This window comes from Plecotus auritus, assembly GCF_963455305.1.
Source record: "Plecotus auritus genome assembly, chromosome: 4".
Taxonomy (NCBI): Eukaryota; Metazoa; Chordata; class Mammalia; order Chiroptera; family Vespertilionidae; genus Plecotus; species Plecotus auritus.
The window spans coordinates 46,570,743-46,588,213 of NC_137775.1; the positions used below are offsets into that span (position 1 = coordinate 46,570,743).

Genomic DNA, 17,471 nt, shown 5'->3' on the forward strand with positions numbered 1-17,471 from the left:
CACCGGTAGGCTGGCTTACAAGGCCCATGAAATCATTTGATCTGACCTTGCCAAAGGCATTAGGGGTATATTAAATGTTGGACCAAATATAGCAGGCTAATATAATTGACTAGAGGCCCGGTGTACGAAATTCGTGCACGGTGTGGGGGGAGGATATGTCCCTCAGCCCTACCTGCACCCTCTCCAATCTGGGACCCCTTGAGGGATGTCCAACTGCCCATTTAAATGGGCAGTCGGACATCCCTCTCACAATCCAGGTCTGCTGGCTCCCAAACACTTGCCTGCCTGCCTGCCTGATTGCCCCTAACTGCTTCTGCCTGCCAGCCTGATCACCACCTAACCACTCCCCTGCCAGCCTGATTGATGCCTAACTGCTCCCCTGCTGGCCCGATTGCCCCTAACTGCTCTCCCCTGTTGGCCTGGTCACCCCCAACTGCCCTCCCCTGCAGGCCTGGTCCCCCCCAACTGCCTCCCCTGCAGTCCTGGTCCCTCCCAACTGCCCTCCCCTGCAGGCCTGGTCACCCCCAACTGCCCTCCTCTGCTGGCCCGGTCACCCCTAGCTGTCCTCCCCTGCAGGCCTAATTGCCCCCAACTGCCCTCCCTTGCATGCCTGGTCCCTCCCCACTGCCCTCCCCTGCAGGCTCGATCCCTCCCAACTGCCCTCCCCTGTTGGCCATCTTGTGGTCACCATCTTGTGTCCGCATGGGGGTGGCCATCTTTGACCACATGGGGGCGGCCATCTTAAGTGTTGGAGTGACGGTCAATTAGCATATTACCCTTTTATTAGATAGGATAATTTTGTATGGCCTGTGAATGATGTTATAAATATTCAAATGACCCTTGGCAGAGAAAAGGTTCACCCCTGCTTTAGACTCATTGAACATTTCAGAAATCAAAGGGAGATAAAATAGTTTTTAGCATTATAAAATTTTACTTTGAAAGATGTATTTTGGCCTTTCCAAGGTCATATGTTACTTAAAAAGTTAACAGGATAATTTTTATTGCTCTCCAGAGTTATTGAACTAACGGGGGATGTGACTCCTGATATGAAATCCATTGCCAAAGCCGACCTTATTGTCACCACACCAGAGAAATGGGATGGAGTCAGCAGAAGCTGGCAAAATAGGAACTATGTAAAGCAAGTCACGATTCTCATCATAGATGAGATCCATCTGCTTGGTGGGTACCACTGTATCTGATGCCATTTTACAAAATTTGACTCTCTTACCTGCATCAACCAGCATCAGTATTTGTTAAATGATTAACGTGCATTGTTCTCATTTCCTAGGGGAGGAAAGAGGCCCTGTTCTAGAAGTCATTGTCTCTCGGACGAATTTCATCTCATCACACACAGAAAAGCCCGTTAGAGTAGTTGGACTATCAACTGCATTAGCTAATGCCAGAGACCTTGCTGACTGGCTCAATATTCGTCAGGTATATGGAAGATGGATAAATCAGGCGTTTAATAATGTGGCTTAAGCGGCCTCATTTAGGAGGCAGTCTAACATTATAAATGTAAATATAAAAACTGAAAATGCTTTCTCATTTTTCCTCTAGATGGGCTTATTCAACTTCCGACCATCAGTGCGCCCAGTTCCACTGGAAGTTCACATTCAAGGCTTCCCGGGGCAACATTACTGTCCCCGTATGGCTAGTATGAATAAGCCCACATTTCAGGGTAAGCTCCTGATTCTTAGAATGAAGAGCAACCATTGTGTGGTAGCCTTCAAATGCATTCTAAATAATTTGAGTTTCTTAGAAAGGGTGATACTGCTCCACCTTCTACAGATATCTAAAACTATCTCAACTATTCAGGAATCTATATATATAATAGCTTAAACAACTGGCCGGCCGACTGGCCCATAGCTATGATGTGCACTGACCACCAGGGGGCAGACGCTCAACGCAGGAGCTACCAAGCTGTGGTCACTTGGCAGCGGCGGTTCTTGGGTGTGATGCACGCGGAACCAGAAAGGAACGAGCCCGATTCCGGGGTCCATCACCCGAGAACCACCCTCTCACAATCTGGGACCCCTCGGGAGATGTTGGAGAGCTTGTTTCGGCCCCATCACCACAGGCCAGGCCGAGGGACCCCACCAGTGCAGGAATCTGTGCACCAGGCCTCTAGTATCAATATAAGTTGGATTATCTGTTGAAAATTAGATTTATAAATGATAAGACATTTGTAGTAGAATAAATGTATATAATTTTAAATAGTAATCAAATCAATTTAAAAATCGGTTAAGGTGTTTTCTTATGGAAGTAGCTTGAGCAATGATAAATAGAAGCCACTGTAAAAAACAGAACCATATAATCTTAATTTTTACCAGAAACCATAAAACTTAGAAATGTCAGTACTTTTTTTGCTTCTGTTTCTGTGTTTTGATTTTTTGTTTTCCCCTCTCTAAAAAATTAGGCAAGCAGAAAAGATTTCAGATGAACACTCTTGTTTTATAGAAACATGTTTTGTTTAGGCTGCATAAGGAATATTTATTATATCAATTAAAAATAACCTCTAAAATAAATTTTCTAATGTGAACGGCTGTTGATTGTTGGGAGGTGACTTTTTAGCTGCTGTAATTAGCCTTATGACAGAAGCAAAGTATTGATTGTGAACTAGAGACCAATCTTGGCAGTTCAGATTATTTACACCTCCACAGAAGCATTGTACAAAATCACTAATGAACAATAAATCTGCCGTGCGCTGTTCAGGCACACCTGTTCTTGCAGCAGCAAAAATCCATTAAATGGTGAGGTTTAAAAAAGAGACATTCATTCACGATTATGTGTTCAAATGATACCAATATTGTACTAATGTGTATTTTAAACATTGTATATCTAATATGATTTATCAAAGCATTGCCATCTACGTTCTGTAATATTCTGATAAACTTGAGAAATAAATGAGTTTATTTTTTAGAGTATATATTGTTGAGATTGCTTATATTTATTTAAAAAGTGGCTGATTGTATACCAGTGATTGAAATGAAGCAATCTGCATTATGTAAATCAATAGTAAAGAACTGAAGTACTTTCACTTCTCTAGATATGGTATAGGTACAGCAGCTATATTTATAAGCTATTTAATTATGCCTGTAGCAGATCACTATATTTCTTTGAGTTTAGAAATATGATTTTATGATAGCTTTATACTCACTATTAGAGTATATAGTCAAGGTCATGTCAACACTTTCATTATAAACCTTGTTTCTTAGTCTATAAAAAGAAATTCTACAGCTTAAATTTGAAACAAGAAATTTTAAGCAGGTTGGCCTTTCATCATATAAAAATTTTAAATATCTATTTTAAGAGAGCTAGGTAGACATAAGTATGAATTCTATTTGTGCCATTTTACCAGTATTTTGGAGCCTGTCTATAGCAAAGGAACCTCACTTTCAATTAATTCAAATGATATATGTGACTCTTTAAGTTGTTGTTTTTATTTTTTAATCTTAAGACTCAGTTTTTAAACTAATCACCTCATCTTATGTGTGTCAACTCCCCATGGGCCATCACGCCGACATGGGCTCAGGCCTAGTGTTCTCTTCAGCTCTCTTCTGCGTTCTCTTATCTTCCTACTAGAAATCTTACACGTTTTAAGGAAAATATTCTTCTGGCTTATCTCTTACTAGTTTATTTATACAAATTCTCTTAATTTTCCCTCTAATGTGAACAGAGCAAAACTAAAAGGAATTTTTTGTGGCTTTTCTTAGAGTATGTTGATCACCCTGCAGGTCTTGACTCTCTCTCCACATCCCAGGACCAGTTAACTCTGTAATATCATTTCTCAGGCAAGCAGAGAACCAACTCAGAAACAGAAAACACAACCTGAGATCCAGTACCGATATACAGCTATTATTGGAGAGCCTCAGCTTTTTAGTGTCTCCTTCCTCAGCAGCTCAGAACAGACCTGGGAGCCAGCAAAGTTAACTCTTCCCTGTCCCAGGCAGTATGCTCCCTCAGGGCCAGCTACCTTCCCTCTGCTATCTTTTCTAAAATATGCTGTCAGTCCATCTGGCACCTCTGAAATGCTATGATTCATGACTAAATTAAGAATTCACTTAACTAACTTACAACATTAGCTTTCCTATATCCCTTTGATATTCTAATACAGATTTTGGTGTAAATGGCTTATTATTTTATTTTCCACAACTTTTTAACAGCAATTAGAAGCCATTCTCCAGCCAAACCTGTCTTGATATTTGTCTCATCAAGGCGTCAAACTCGTCTTACTGCTTTGGAATTGATAGCTTTTCTGGCTACTGAAGAAGATCCGAAGCAGTGGCTGAATATGGATGAAAGAGAGGTAAGTATATTTTATTTCTACTTCATATAAATGTCAAATTAGTTTATATTGTAGTGTAATAGAAATAACATTTAATTATGTTTAGTTTTAATCTAAACTAAAAGTTTAGTGTAACATTACAAAACCTTTTTTAAGAAGAGAGGAAAGAAGAAATGTGTAATACCACCTTAACACTATTAATATTTTGATATATTAGATAAAAAGTAAATAGTGGAAAAAGACTGAAATTTCTTATATTTATCCTCATAGCTTTTATCTTTAACATCATCACCTGTATATTTTAATATTCATTATCATCACTTGTATATTTTAATATTCAACTAAGTTTTCATAATATTTGTTTACTGCCCTTAAGGAATTTATCAATTTTGTAAAATTAACTTTTTATAAAATATCTAACATGACCATTTTTAAAAATTTAGTAATTTAGAAAACACTAAGTATATAAAAATTAAAAAGCTGTTGTTATCCTTTAACCAAGTAATAACCATCATTAAAATTTTAAGCCATTATAATTTTTGTATCTACATAATTATGTTAATTATGTAAATAAAACTATACCAAGGAAATAATTCTAAATAATTATATTAATTATGTACCTGCTTAATTGTATTTTCCTGCTATAATTAAATAATTACACATCTTTATTACTATAGGGTTTTTTATTTAGAATTATTTCCTCAGTATAGAATTCTAAATTTAAAATTAATGGGTCAAATAATACCAATATTTTTATAACTTCATATATACTGCTAATTGTTTTCTAAAAGGGCTGTACCATTTAATGTTATCACCATTCATGTATGAAGTATGAATTATCAGCAGTATATCTGAGAGTGACAGTTTTACCACATCCTCACTTGTTGTAATTTATTGATATATTATAGATAAAATGTTTCTTCCTATTTTATTTCTTCAATATGTACCTTGGTTTTTGTGTACTGGAACTTCTTTTTTCATACATATGTTTACTCATTGTCTACTTTTTCTCTATTTTGTCTTTTCATTCCTCTGGGTTTTATCTGTTGCAGAACTTTATATGATATCATTTTTTTCCATATATATGTATTACTATATACATATTAATCTTTCATCTGCTTTATTAGTTAATTTTGCTAGTCTAGGTCATTGATGTCTTTTTACCATTCTAGTTTTTACAAACAGAAGTTTTTTCATTTTATAAAATACAATCTGTTAATGTGGTTCCTTCTACTGTTCCTCAATGTAGTTATATTTAGTGAGTTTCCTTATACTTTTTCATTTAAAAAAATATATTTTCCTAGTTGGAGTTAAGATGAAGAAGTAGATGAAATCAGTAATAAAAATAATTGCATTGTCTCCCTTCTTCCTCCCTATCTCCCCTTTCTCATTTCATGCAGCCTGAAAAATAGTAAAACAGTGTTCTAGGCCCCTAGTATCCAGTCTCAACAGTTTGCATTTTCTCTCCTACTTCTCATGAATTCTTTAGGGTTAGTATACCTGTTGGATGATACTGTATGTATTACAGTAATACATTAATTAATGATAGCTAACTAATATTTCAAAATGTTTTTGCATAGCACCACAGATGGCTTTATTTACTAATAAGTAGCAGACCTTAACATTAGTTTCATGTAAAAGGTATCACATGACTCCTTGAAGTAGAGTGAAAGCTATCATTTTATCTTTCAAGTTTCGTCATTACTTCCTTAATGTTACTTTGTATATGTGTACCAAATATTTTTCAAGATAATTTAAGATGAAAATAATTTAGTCAAAAGGTTTCTTGTCCTGTGTTATTTAATTAGCATGCCCCAGTAATCACCCTGTTGTGTCTAAACAGTATCTTGACTTAGGAAGCAAATGCTGAAAAAATAGATATATGGAATATTGACAGTTTAGTTTATGTACAGCATAGAGCTAAGCTTAATTTTTTTTCTCTTTTGTTACATTTCTAAAAGTGTTCCAAATAGAGATTTTTCTTTGATGTCAAGGTACAAAGTACATACCTATTAGACACATTTGGGATATTGGCTGAAAATATATATATAGGGCTGTGCGTTTAGCACATGTGTGACTCACATTAGCTTCAAATGTGAACCTCATGTGCTCTTCCCAGGTACAGTGCAACTGTACTATGTTTTTTCATTTTAATGTTCGAGACCTAAGGAACTACGGGCAGCATAGCCATTGTATAAAGTTATTTCCCTGTTTTGTATTTTTTGTCAGCACAAAAATTTCTCAAAGAAGCTAATTAGAAATCATAGAATTTACTTGCATGATTTCTGCTGTTTTGTAGTTTCATTGCTACAATAGGACAGCTAGAGACAGTCATGTTTCACCAAGCCCATCTCAAGACCAAGACAACGGGCTTTGTTTTATTCCTGCCTCTAAAAGCAATCACCTTTCAAATAAAAATTTCAGAGGGTTTGCAGCTGATTACTATGCAAATTCAGTCTGTACCAAAACCTACTATATAGCAGGTGTTTTCATTGTTGAATACCCTAAAAATCTTAAAATAGGAGGACTTTTTAACACTTCAACCTTTGTGTTACTTTCCATATATCCTGGGCCAGAAGTTTAGTGCACTTCCTGTTGCTGCTGCTTGTATGGTCTCAGATGGGTGTTCTGTGGCAGGACATAGGTACTTTGGGTAGGACTCCAGTGTTGACAACATGAGCATTCAAAGGAGGCAGGGTAAACACAGGAGCAGTGATCCTACAGCTGTGGAGCAGGGTGCCTATGGAATAGGGCAGCATAAAAATTACTCTGCAGTTGAATGGTGTTAAGTCAGGAAGTGATCCTAGATATGGAGGTGGAAGGGATGGGAAGAAAAGAAAGCTAAGGCAAATCTGAAGAAGATGGACAGAAAGAATATGACTAAGGAGGAATATATTTGTTCTAATTTATTTCCTAGCAAAGGCAGGACGAGTTATCCATCTATCTATCCAGTAAAGTTTCAATTACCCATCTATTCAGTGAAGTTTCAAAGTAAAGTATTAGGAAGGACCCCTTCAAATGTATCATTGATGTGAAATATGAGGGAGCCTCAAAAGTTATCCCTTTCATATTTGCCATTATGAAGTAATTGCATCATTTTTTGGAATCAATTCTTCTAATTTTAAAGCTCATGGGCAAATGCTCCCATGACCCTTGGATTCCCAGTTTGACAGCCACCACTTCCACCATTAACCTCAAACTGTTGGGGAGTTTTTACATCAAGCTCTCAAGCATCGAGTTCAAGACAGAAACAGCAGAATGCCTGAACTTCATTCTATAGCATGCAGCAACAATAGGAACTATCTTCCCCTCTCTGACCTCTCTTGTAGAAGGAGATGCTCAGATACTAGGTATTTGTGAACAGCAAAGATTTGTCACATTCCTTAACCTACCCAAACCCATTCATACACCATTCCCTTCATACCTATGTAAAAAATCCATATAGAAAAAAATAAGTAGGGTCAAGGGAATAGGGAGTGCTGAGAGTGGTAGTAGTATGTTGTACATTAATATAAGTGGAGAGGCCTCTCTGATGAGGGCACGAGAACTGAAGGAAGGAAGGAAGGAAGGAAGGAAGGAAGGAAGGAAGAAAGGAAGGAAGGAAGGAAGGAAGGAAGGAAGGAAGGAAAGGAGGCAGATACCTAAGAAAGGGGTGTTCCTGGGCATTAAAAGGTTGTAGACTAAACAAGTTACATACTCTAACTTACATGTATTTTAAGATCACTTTTGCTGTTTAGTGGAAAATGGGTTGAAATGGATGTAAGCATGGAATTGATGGTGGTGACCTGAGGGCCACTAGGGTGGTGACAATGGGAATGAAAAGATGCGTTGGGCTGGATTCAGTAGTGCTGTCTGATAAATAAGGAGTGGAGGTTGAGAAAAAGAAAACAAGAATGGCTCCCCAGTTATTAACTCTAAACATCTGAGTAAGTAATGGTGTCATTTATTAAAATGGGGAGGGCTGAGAGGATGGTCTAGAAAGGAAGGAGGAGACAGATTTTAGTTTTTATTAAAAAGTTATATTTTGGACACATTTATTTGTATGTCGGAGATTTCAAGGCAATTAGATGTAGGAAGTCTGTATCCCACAGAGGGTGTGAGATGGACATGTGAACTTGAGACCATCACAATAGAGCAGCCTTTATATTTATTTTTTTATTCAATTTATTGGAGTGACATTGTTCACAAAATCATACAGCTTTCAAGTACACTAGTATAACTAAACAAAACATCATCTGCACACTGCATTGTGCACCCAAAGCAAAATCTCTTTCCTTCCCTGTTTATCCCCTTCTATATCCCCCCACCCCTTCCCTTTCCCTCTATAACATAGACACAGACAATAGTGCGTGGTGATAGAAACAGTCTTTAAACTCAGGTGAGTGCATGAGTCCCTGAGACAGAGGAAAGAACTAGAGGGCAGCCCTGGAGGGACTCCTCACTATGAGCTTACGCAGAAAGTGGGGATCTGGCAAAGGGTACTGAGCAAATGATGCCAGTGAAGAAGAGTGTTCTGAAACACCGTGGCAGAGAGGGTTTCGTGGTTTTGTGAAGGAAGGAGTGCTTGACTGCATCAAATGTTAATGGAGTGCAGTGATGTGAGAGCAGAGAAGCTCCCCTGGGATTTAGCACTTGGATGTGCTGGAAGAACTTGGCAAGCGGAGTCAGTGACATGTTGTGAACAGAAGTCAGCATGGGATGAGTTGAGGAATAAATGGGTGGGAGGGGAAGGAAATGAATACAACTTCTAGAATCTCTGCTATGTAATTTAATTAATGTTAAAATTTAGCACCTAACAAGTATGGTCTGTTGGTTTCCACCAGATATTCTGTGGTCTGGTCCCACATGCAAGGGGGAACGGTGCTAGGATCTGGATAGTTGCCAGCCTGCACTAACAGATAAAAGAGCAGAGGGAAAACCCTTTCTTTTAAATGGCTGTAGTGATTAAAAGCTCAGAATGCTGCCCTACTTCATCTCATACCTTGAATGAGATGCCATGTCTAGGGTGAGAGAGCAGAACCATGTCTGGACATGAGACTTTAGTCTTGCTTACATTATCCCCCTCAACTCCTCTATGTATCTCACACTGCAATTAGCAGCAGTCTTACTTCAGACTGTTAGTAATATAGAGTGCAGTTATTATTCTGAGTTTCAGGCACCCACTAGGGAGTTTTAGAACATGTCCCCCGCAGATAAGGGGGACTACTGTACACTAAACATTATTAAAGAAATATGCTAATTAATAATTTTTTACTCAATGCTTCAAAGTGAATTTATGAAAAACTAGCATAGGTGTGCATAGGAGCACTCTCATGAAAAGTAAGATTGATATTTTCACATGCCTGATGGTGAAGGAATTTTTAAATGTTAAAAACTAAACATAACTCATCCAATCTCATTACAAGTATAGCTTTCATAGACTTACAAATGAACATAGTCTAGCTTTACTCAAAATCATCACAAGTTCAGATGTGGTAGAGTTTCTGCTAGTGACGTTTTATTATCATTTTCTTTGATTCATTTGACTTTTTATTCACCATATGTCTATTGACCTTTTTCTATAGGTAAGAACCAGGCTTTGAAGATGGACGTTGAGATTGTTGAAAATCAGTAATTAGAGTATAATGCAGGGTTATCACATTTTTAACTAGAAGGATCTGGGTTTTGTTTGTTTGTTTGTTTGTTTTAATCAAACTAAAATAGATTTGGCTCGTGATTCAAAAGCCTCACCCCAACTGCTATTTTGGTCAGGTCTCTAACCTCTTAACAAGTGACCAGAAAAGAAACTATTAGGCTAAGGATATTAAGTGTCAGAATACATGTTATCTACAGATGTACTGCATTTGAACTCAGTTGGGCCTTATGAAATATTTGTGTAAGAGTAGCTACAAGATAGGAAGCCATTCATTTTTATTTTGCCTTTGTTGCTATTGTGCATGTCCTCTTAAAGAGACCAAACTCTTATTATGCTTAGTGATAGTTGACGTGTTGAGAGTGCTTTATAGTTCACTAAAGGCTTACATTATCTCATTTAATCATGAATTCTGGGAGAGTTGATGTTTTTATCCCATTTTACAATTGCAGAAACTGAAACTTAAAAGAATTAAGTGATTTGCAAATTAGTACAAGCAAGTAATTGGAGCTTGGGAATTCAAAACTAGGGTGTCTGACTCAGAGCCTGTGTTCTTTTAGTCTGCTAAATGGAATTATAGGCAACATACTAACTAGAGAAAATGGAAAAGTCAAAGTGTGATTTGACAGGGAAGGATATGCAGTAAAGATAAAGTCAGTAACTGAAATATCAAACACAAGCAACCAACATGAGCTGTACCATTGTCAATCCTGAGAGGTGATATTTTAGTTTACAAAAGAAGATAATTTTAGATATTCTCCATTTTGACACATAGGAGTGGATATCCTATCTAATAAAGAGGGAATATGCTAATTGACCCTCATGCCATCACAAAGATGGCAGCGCCCACAGCTAATAAGGAGGGAATATGCTAATTGACTGCCTCGCCCTCAAAGATGGTGGCGCCCACAGCCAATAAGGAGGGAATATGCTAATTGACTGCCCCGCCCTCAAAGATGGTGGAGCCCACAGCCACAAGATGGTGGCGCCCAGTCCCCTCAGCCCCACTGGGGCAGCAGGCACACAGCCGCTCCGCGTGCCTGCCTCCAGAGTCCCCCAGTCACCTCAGCACCCCCAGCCGCCCAGGGCCGGCCCAAGGCGCAGGCAAGCCTCGATGGCAGCTGCCCAGCCAACACCCAAGGCGCAGGCAAGCCTCAGATGGTGGCTGCCCAGCTACCCAGGGCTGCCTGAGGCTCAGGTAACTAGGGCCAGCCAAGGCTTGCGCTGCCGGCAGTGGCAGCAGCAGAAGTGATGGGGTGTTGCCTTCCCCTGATTGCTAGGTCATCTCCCACCCCTGAGGGCTCCTGGACTGTGAGAGGGGGCAGGCCGGGCTGAGGGACTCCCCCCTCCAGTGCGTGAATTTTCATGCATCAGGCCTCTAGTACTCAAATAATAAAGAATTGAAAATTTGCAAATAATCTGCATAGAGTTCCCCAGCTTGTGAGTCTAGGATATTACTCATTACTTCTAATCTTACCTGTTTTTTGCACAGTGAGGTCCAGCCTTAAACCAAATGAATGATGTCATTACTTTAAGTGGTTTTTTTAAAATATCCCTCTCATTCATGTGCTGATTAGAGTGTGGCATTGAGAGCTTAGACCTGAGTCAGGCTTCCTGCGTTCCATACTGACTGCCCATTGCAAGCTATATGACCTTGGTGGGTGTTTACTAATAAACTCTGAACCTCATCCTTTCATTTATAAAAGAATAATAATAATAACAATCCTAACAGGATTGTTGTGAGGATTAAATGCATTAATACATTTAATGTACTTAGAATAGTCCAATACAGAATTAAATGTTCAATAAATGTTAACTCTTATCACATTGAATACTACCTTATATACAGGTTCTTTTCGCTGAAAGTTCTGGTAAAATTTGATCATATTTTTATAATCTTTGGCTTATGATCCTTTACAAATTTAATATAGTATTTGTTTAAAATAATATTACTTTAGAAAATTAATTCTATTAAGTTCTTTTCATCAGGTTTCTCTGCATTTTAAAGGCTTTTCAATATATGGAAATGCTCTCCAACCATGTTTTGGAATCTGAATCTCTTAGAAATGGAAATAAGCATACTCAGAAATAAATATGAAGCACTCCTGGCCGGTGTAGCTCAGTGGTTGAGCGTCTACCTATGAGCCAGGAGGTCACAATTTGTTTCCTGGTCAGGGAACATGGGGCTCCCTGTGGGGGTCAGCCAATGATGATTTGCTTTCATTGGTATTTCTATCTCTCCCTCTCCCTTCCTCTCTAAAATCAATAAAAATATATTAAATAAATAAGTAAGTAAGTAAATAAATAAATAAATAAATAAGTAAATAAATAAATAAGAAGCACATACATTGGGATTTCATACCAGAAGCATAGTGAATTAAATTAGAATAATTAATAAGGAAAATTTTTTAATATCTATAGCCCAGTTTTGATATTACTGTTATTAAGAATCAGGCCAAGCTAAAAAGCACACATTGAAAATAGTATTGTATGTATTTATCAGACATAGCAAAATTGTTTGGATTTTACTTATATATTTAATTTACATATAATTGTATATTTCATCACATAAATATATGTATATTAACAGTATGATGAATTATTTTGAGATGTGGTTGTTTAGACTTCCTAATGGGCAGCAAGATAATATGTTCTGAAGAGTACTAGTAAAGTTTGGGAACTTACTATCTTTAATTAATTTAATGTTTTTTATTTTTCCTATTAGTAGGTCAATAGAAAGTTCTAAAGTGTTTTTCATTTTAGTTTCTCTCCTTCAGTCTATCCTATAGAAATGTATTTTAAGAAGTTAACACTTAGTAATTATAAGGAAATGTTTTAATTTCATTTAACATCTGTACCAGATGTGATATATTTAATTATTTTTAATGAAAGTATTCATAACTTACATTATTCTGTATGGTGTATCTTTTATTGAGCATTTTAGATAATTGATAAGCATTATTTGGTGGCATCTGGCCTGAGTCTGATGTGCTTTGAAAAGAGTACAGAGTTCTGATAATGAGGATTCTGTGAAAATGGGAAAACCAGCACAACAATGTGCTTTGAGAAAGTATGGGTTTTTAGCATCTTGAAACAATATATCACACTCAAAGGGACAGAATTGGGCTGCACAGTCTGTTAGCTCATTCTTGTCCAATCTGGTCTCCTCCTTTCTTTTGGAGCCAGCATTGTCATCAACTCACTGAATTATATTCTGACTGGAATGTATTTCAGGCACAGAGTAATGTATCTAGTTAAATGGAATCCTATCTTTCTACAAAAGCTTTTTGAGTATAATAAATTTAAAATATAAAAAAATTCTATTAAGTTAAAGTAATTGGTTCAACAGTTTACATATGTGCCTCCTCCCCCACTACCCAAAGCAAAGACAACTACTTAAAGGAATATAGATCTGTTTTTCTTTTATTTATAATATTGAATAATTTTTTTGTTTTAGCTAACATATAGTCAGACATATTTTTAAGACCATTTATTGGAAAGATACTTATACATTACAACAAATGTTAGTTGAACAGAAATAAACTATGGAATTAGAACCTCCCATATCAGTGTGTTTAATTATCATGAAAAAAAATTTTTTTAATGCTGTAGCAGTCTTAACAAGAATAATCCTTAACTTCCTAAAGCATCCATTGTAGGTAATCAATGAACTTTTCTCCTAACCATCTAGAATGGTACTACCTATCCTTGGAAAAATAAAGAAAATGGTAATTCAGATTTTATTTTCTCATGGAATCAGGATTTAAAATTCAAAATCACTGAGTCTCTTGATTTGTAATATATGGGGTATGTAAATGAATTGGATGATATGTTACTTTATATAAAGGATTAAATGTGATAATTTTGTCAAGTAATAAGCTCAATGCTTGATACATAAGAACTCAACAAATAATATCTAGTATCATGTTTTAAGCTTTCATTATCCTAAGTTCCTGAAAAATTTTGCTTATATTTTGATCAAGGTGAAATTTAAATGTAATCAAAATTTTACATTTTTAAAATTTAAACAGGCTGTCCTAGTAGTATTTTATGATTAATGATTGAATAACATTACTATACATTTTGCTTTTTTATGATGTTCAAATAACTCAGAATTCGTCCACAATAACCATGTAATAAATGAAGTTGTTTTTTGTGATTGTCCTCATGAGGATTTTAGGTCTTTGCCAGTTCAGATAGGCAAATAGTTCTTTTTAAGGCATTGATTTATGTGAACGTGGGGGCAGGGGAATGAGAAATAGCGAGCCTTCCCTGATGTGAAAGGACAGGATATTAATGCCCCACCAAACCTCCTGTCATAGGATTCTTTAGCTTTCCTATGGTAAATGATACCTTACTTTTTGGATGTGCTTGGCATTGCCATGGAATAATAAATTATATAAGCTAAAAAAAATACACTGCTGTTTTAGTTATGAAACTGGGGGTGGGAGGTAAATCCCTGAAACTAATTGTCAGAGCAAGAATATCAGTGAATTAAGTCGTGATAGTATAAATTGAAGGTATTTTATTCAGTGAACTATTGAACAAAAAATGGATAATAAGCTGTCACTTGAGAATGGCTAACATATAATTTATGAGACAAGACAAGCACCTTTCTTTATAGCATGCATTTGTAGTCAGCTTACTTATCCTGTACTAATTTTAAAGGGAAAGTGGATTTATGTTAATACATTTCTATATTCTTGCTTAACAATTTACAAGGTAACTAATGCAGAAATATCAGGTGACCTTACTGTGACCATGAAACAAAATGAACTGTTTATACATTGCATTCCGTTCAGGAGAAATTGGTAAATATGATTGTTGTGTGTCATTAAAATATGACCTTGTTTATGCAGTGCTTTTTTTTTTGCATTAATAATTATTATAAAGGCAAACTTCATCTTCCTGTTTTTTGGAATAAAACAGCTTGGTATAAAACAGCTTGTTCCCACCTTAAAAAAATAAAAATAAAAAAACTAGGAAAATTTTTTGACCATTGGGAAAAAAATGCCTAAGAATGAAAACAGTTGAAATGCTTCACAATATGGATTTGCTTGTCTTGCGCATTTTTACTAACTGCAGCCTCAGCCTCCTAAAGTTTCTTGAGATGGAGATTTTGTGAGCTCCTTACTGGTTTATGCACAGCCAGGTGTGTATTACAAGTATACTTGTGTATATTAGAAGTGGTTAATAGTAAAATGAAGTCTGAAGACAATGTCAGTTTTTAATATTTGTGAGTCTTCAGGCTTGTAATAATTAAGCATGTACCCATTTCCAAGTTCCTATTCCACAATTGGTCACTCTCGGACTGTGGTAGTGAAGCTATAGACGTAACAAAAATGTGTCTTTTTAAAAGAATACTCATGTATCCTCAAGCTATTTGGTCCCTGCATTACTCCCCTCGTGGAGTTGCCCAGAACGAACTTCCCCATGCTGCACCTTGTGTCATCCTCTGCTCAAGGACCAGTAGAGGTCTATCATTACATGGAGAGATGGGGCTTTCTGTTCGGTTCTTTGTAAGGAGACAGTTTTGTAAGAAAATAGATGTGCTGCATGTTACCATAAAATCTGTGTTGCATTGAGTATTTCACATGTAGAGTGGAAAGTGATAGAATATTTGGAGAGTATTTATGAAATACGAGTTTCAGAAACCCTTTAGACATGAAAGTTTAGTGAAACTGAGGCTGGATATTAAATCTGTTTTAAAATTTAAAAAACTGGAATATATAAGAATTCAGAATATAGTAAGGTTAGGATATAAAATAAGTGAGCTAAGGAATTATTTCACCAGAATTGCTAGAATAATTAATCAATTATTTAGGAAAAATAAACTCAGATTTATACTATTACAAATAAATTACAAGTTAATTATTTCAATGTTAAAAATAAAACTAATACAAGTTGAACCAGTAGATGGATATGTATTTGATCTCAAGATGAGGCAATGAAACATATGGGATCAATTTTAAATTTTAAAACCATAAAGTAAAAAAAAAAAAATTAAATTAAGTGAAGGACAAAAAACTGGATGAAAGCATTATAGCATATGATGGACAAGGAGTTAATACCATTTATCCATAAAGACCTGTCACAGGCCAATAAGAAAAAGGGCTATCATTTCCACCTAAAAATAATGAAAGATAATTTACAAAGAAAAACAGCTGGGAAATATGAAAAATATTTAACTGCACTATTGATCAAAGAAATGAGAAATAAACAAAAATAACACTAGTTTAATTTGTAACTTATTAAACTGAGGCCAGTTATTATCTGGCTTGCCTTGGACCACAAAGGCTGTGAGGAAACCTAAATTTGAACAATTCCTTTCTGTGCAGTGGGATTATGACTGATTTTTAAATTATATTTTGTTAATATTTTCTAAATTTTTAGCACTAAGCCAAAAATACAAGTCTTTTCTATAGCAAGAGACATTGAAACATTTTAGGCAATACTGCATCCCTTGCATCCCTTTAATAGTTAAGGGGATATTCCACTTATTCATAGGTGTGGGTTTTTTCCCTCGATGAAAAAGAGATGGAATACATTTAAACTTTATTTAGAATATACATAAAAATATTCTCTTTAGTTAATCTAACTTTAATCATAATGGGGCATATATTTTTATGCTCATAACAAAAAAACAAAATAAATCAAATGCAGTCTTAATATAAACATTTTAAAGCTAATATACCTACATCTTATAATTGTTTGCATTTGCAGATGGAGGACATCATTGGAACGCTAAGAGATTCCAACCTGAAGCTTACACTTGCTTTCGGAATAGGAATGCATCATGCTGGACTACATGAAAGAGACCGGAAGACGGTAGAAGAACTCTTTGTAAACTGTAAAGTTCAGGTATTGTTTTTTCCATGACCAGATATTTAAATGTAATTTAAAAGTTATGTTTTAGTTAAATATATTATCTTTTACTTTTTTAGGTTCTTATTGCCACAAGTACATTAGCCTGGGGTGTAAACTTTCCAGCTCATTTAGTAATTATTAAAGGAACAGAATACTATGATGGAAAAACAAGACGTTATGTCGATTTTCCCATTACAGGTAACTTTTTAAAATTTATAGATACCTTAAGCTTCTATGTGTGCCTTATTTGAATTTATATGAATTAAATTTTAGAGAATTGGTCACATTTAAACATATAATGAGGAAATTTTTGTTTCCAGTGCAAACATTAAAGTATTGAACTGTTTTATTTACTTTCACTTACCCAGTCTTACATCTATCCAATTTGTTTAGAAACATCCAAATCATAACTAATGGTTTCAAATTCATAAATAAATAAAAGTACTGGTTAGTAGCTATTAATGATGAATAAATTATAATTAAACATTACAATGTTTAATTTTAAAATTATTTCGCTAGAAATGATACTTTACTGAAACTTCTAGAACCAAAGCACTTGTTGCATGAACAATCTATTAACATATTTTAAAACTTGATAAAATCATTTTCAGTGGTTTCTGAAGAGAGAAATATACTCACTGTGTATTTATACTCAGTGAATATATGTAAAAGCTATATTATTTTTAC

General features: G+C 35.7%; 1 protein-coding gene across 1 annotated transcript in view; it reads left to right on the forward strand.

Moving 5' to 3' along the window:
• The window catches only part of ASCC3 (activating signal cointegrator 1 complex subunit 3), a 288,876-nt gene that overhangs the window by 176,200 nt on the left and 95,205 nt on the right, over window positions 1-17,471 (forward strand). The window contains exons 27-32 of the mRNA XM_080665788.1: window positions 1,013-1,179; window positions 1,289-1,434; window positions 1,558-1,678; window positions 4,164-4,306; window positions 16,641-16,778; window positions 16,862-16,982. Coding sequence (XP_080521914.1) covers window positions 1,013-1,179; window positions 1,289-1,434; window positions 1,558-1,678; window positions 4,164-4,306; window positions 16,641-16,778; window positions 16,862-16,982 — 836 coding nt within the window. The remainder of the gene's footprint in view (window positions 1-1,012; window positions 1,180-1,288; window positions 1,435-1,557; window positions 1,679-4,163; window positions 4,307-16,640; window positions 16,779-16,861; window positions 16,983-17,471) is intronic.